This window comes from Drosophila obscura, unplaced genomic scaffold (genome assembly GCF_018151105.1).
Source record: "Drosophila obscura isolate BZ-5 IFL unplaced genomic scaffold, ASM1815110v1 contig_34, whole genome shotgun sequence".
Classification (NCBI taxonomy): Eukaryota; Metazoa; Arthropoda; class Insecta; order Diptera; family Drosophilidae; genus Drosophila; species Drosophila obscura.
Window position 1 is genome coordinate 7,295 of NW_024542822.1, and position 3,058 is coordinate 10,352.

The following is a 3,058-nucleotide window of genomic DNA, read 5'->3' on the forward strand; positions in this document are numbered from 1 at the left end:
TTACCACAAATCTAATATACCCCTTAACTCTTTTTTGAGTACGGGTATAAAAAAACTCTTGGCGGGACAAACGCTGCTTGCAACAGTTGCTGCAATGTGTCCAGAAATTGGATCTAGATGCCATGATGCCGTCAGCCGAACAGGTGTGTAGCAAGCTCGGGCCACTATGTCAGTTCTCGAACTGCCAAGGCCCAGCCAAGCCAAGCCCCAGGGATATGCCATATATTTATTTTAAAATTACTAATACATACATTTGAACTCGATACACAAAAAACTAAATTAACGAGGCGGAGAACAACACGCGGTTGCATTTGCAGCGCAACGAGGTGGAACTGGAGATCCCACGGCAGCGGAACGAGGAGCTAGAGTTCAGCAAGGACGCATTGGGGGCCAAGTACAAGGACTGCCGCGCCGAGTGCCTGATACTGAGAGAGGATTTGGGTGCGGCGGAGACGCAATTGGAGCATCTGCACGAGGAGCGTCAGCGAACGAAGCGACAATTGGAGGCACTGCGTCGATCTCTGCCACTGCTGTTGATCTGTCGCCTGTTGGCTCTGGCCTAAATGGGCAACGACATATTCACCGCTAGTCCCAGTGCCCGCCTCTACTCCGGACAGTGTGCTGATATCGATGCCAAACCCGAGGACACACTCAAACAGAGCGAGAGTCCACGGCATAGCTGTGACGCGCGGGAGGTCAGCTTCCTGCGGGAAGAGGTCAAGGTGCTGCGCAGCCAGCTGAAGGATCTCGACGCACGCCACTACGAGGCCATGGAGTCGGCCGACTCGGTCTGGGCTGAACAGGAGCAGGAGCGCAAGGATTCGCATGCGGCAGCGGGCCTGAAGACCTGCCTGGTGCGACTGACCAAAGAAGTTCACGATCTGCTCGAGGCCCAGGAGCAGCTGGAGGTGGAGCAACAGATGCCCGTGGCCCTGGAGAACGAGAAGCGACGCTGCCAGGCGCTGATCGATGAACTCAGTTTCGCCAAGAAGCTGCAGGCGAGCACCGAGGAGGCGCTGAAGCAGGAGGCCGAAGCTCTGCGCAGCCAAATGTACGATCTGCGCAAGAGCTTCATGCACAACGAAGTCACCAATGGGGAGCTCAAAGAGGAGGTGGGCACGCTGGAGAACAAGATCCGGCAGATGGAGTCGCAATTGAAGGAGTCCGAGGAGCGTGCCCGCTGCCTGGAGGATGAGCTGCGCACCAAGGATAAGCTGTGCCAGCGCATGGAGCGTGAAATTGGAGTCTTCCCGGAGGGCTTTAGTCTCGCCCACGAGCTCTACGACAGTCCGGCCAAGCGGGCCAAACGAGAGGAGATCAAGGATTTGCAGTCCGCAAGCCTTCAACTGGGCTGTGTTCTGCGCGACATTGAGGTGGGTAAACAGGAGACGAGTGCCACATGTGGATGAGACTTATAGTTTTTTCTTTTCCCTCTCTCTTAACAGCGGCAGAGCGTGGCAAATATTCCCCCACACAAGGATTTCCAGTTGATAGCATGCAGAGTGAAGCAGCTGGCGGACCAAATACTCGCAGCCAAGAATCCGCCCGAGGTGAGTACCATGTTTTCCTGCCCCTCCAATGAGACGCTCACTGCAGCAGAAGAAGCAGTGGTTGAAGGTGATCTGCGCGGTGTGGGTGGAGCAGCTGTGGGTCAAGTGTCCAGCCACGGGTCTGCCAAAACGCTGCCAGCACTACGCAGATATCGACGTTTGCATGCTGCTGCTAATCCGAGCAAGACCAAGGATAGATCAGAGCAGATCAGCGAGGCTCTCGACAGTCCCAATGGGTTGCTTCTTGTTGGCACGGAGCTTCTCGGCGAGCCTCCTGTGTCCATGGAGACTCTCTGCGAGTTTCCTGCCCCAGCATTCAACGAGGTTCCTGGCTTAACCATGGAATCATTCTTCGTCGCTGATGACATGGAGCAGCCAGAGATGGAGCATATACAGCAACTCGATTCGAGGCAACGCAAGCGGACGATGCCCAAATGTACCGACATCTGTAGCCGCATCTATCGCGGCCGAGTGCGCCGCCGTGCGCTGCAGCGGAGTCTGTCGAGCAACAGCTTCTACTCGATGGCTTCCCTTCACACCGTCCACTCGGATACATCGATGCTTTCCTTCCGTTCGCAGCATGCGAGTTTGGAGGCAGCGCCAACTGCCACGGCAGACTACGTGTCCTTTGTCCAAACGGAGTCAATATCCACTTGCGTCCAGGCGGTGCAGACCGAGCTCGAGACCTCAGAGTGTTACACTCAATGTGACCGTGTGGATGTGGAGCAGCGTCTGCTGCTGCTGCCGGATCGGACGCGCCGATTTGTGGAGCTGCTGCAGTGCGAGGCGGAGGATGTGCAACGCTTCAGGGCCAGTCTGCTACAAATGTGGGAGAGCAGCGAGTCCTTTCGCGAACACATCGAACTGGTGCAGGATCTGTACTGGGCACAGCTGCCGCCACCCGTGGAAAGCTTGGAGGTATTTGCCAGTGCGATGGGAGCTGTGCGCGACTTGGCAGCGACCATGCAGCCGAAGTCTTCATTTACGCTGAAAAAGATCGAGCAGCGTTTCAACGATCGCGTGCTGCACTTGCACTGCGAGATGGCGAAGAAAACCGAGCCGGAAAATCCGGTAAAGGCGATGCAGCAAATGGGTCTGGTCTTCACGCATGTTGCACGACCAAATCCTTTATTCGAGTTATTGGGTATAGCGTGTAATCCGAATAAGGAGTCAGCCAATATATAAATTTTAATTACAGAGCTGCTGATTCGTTTGTCTATCGGTGCGGCTATCGATTCCTTTCGTTTGTCTATCGGTACGCTTATAGTTGGGTGGGGTGGCCTAGAGTTTACTTTCGCTCTTCCCTGATCAGTGTGCGTGCGCCACCTGGCGGAGTGAGCGAGATATAACGGCCGCATGCTGATTCCTTTTGTGGGTAAGAGTCAAACAAAGAGCCGTAGAGGTAGCTAATAAATATTAAAAATTTCGAATCAAATCAGTTGCGTGGAATAAGTACGAACCAAGCTTAACCAGCGCTCTCTGTGTCACCCATCTGCGTTGTGTCTGCT

At 54.6% G+C, this 3,058-nt stretch overlaps 1 protein-coding gene across 1 annotated transcript; it reads left to right on the forward strand.

The window, feature by feature from the left end:
- Positions 1-206: 206 nt before the first annotated feature.
- On the forward strand, positions 207-2,747 carry LOC121403794. The gene is made up of 2 exons (XM_041594703.1): positions 207-1,373; positions 1,446-2,747. Exons 1-2 carry the CDS (start codon positions 564-566, stop codon positions 2,733-2,735), a joined length of 2,100 nt encoding a protein of 699 aa, XP_041450637.1. The 5' UTR covers positions 207-563; the 3' UTR covers positions 2,736-2,747.
- The last annotated feature ends 311 nt before the right edge of the window (positions 2,748-3,058 follow it).

Excerpts from the sequence above, each read along its gene's own strand:
- LOC121403794 (XM_041594703.1), top strand. The coding sequence starts at position 564 with ATGGGCAACGACATATTCACCGCTAGTCCCAGTGCCCGCCTCTACTCC. Across the intron at positions 1,374-1,445 it reads GTGTTCTGCGCGACATTGAG|CGGCAGAGCGTGGCAAATAT; the intron begins GTGGGTAAACAG and ends CTCTCTTAACAG.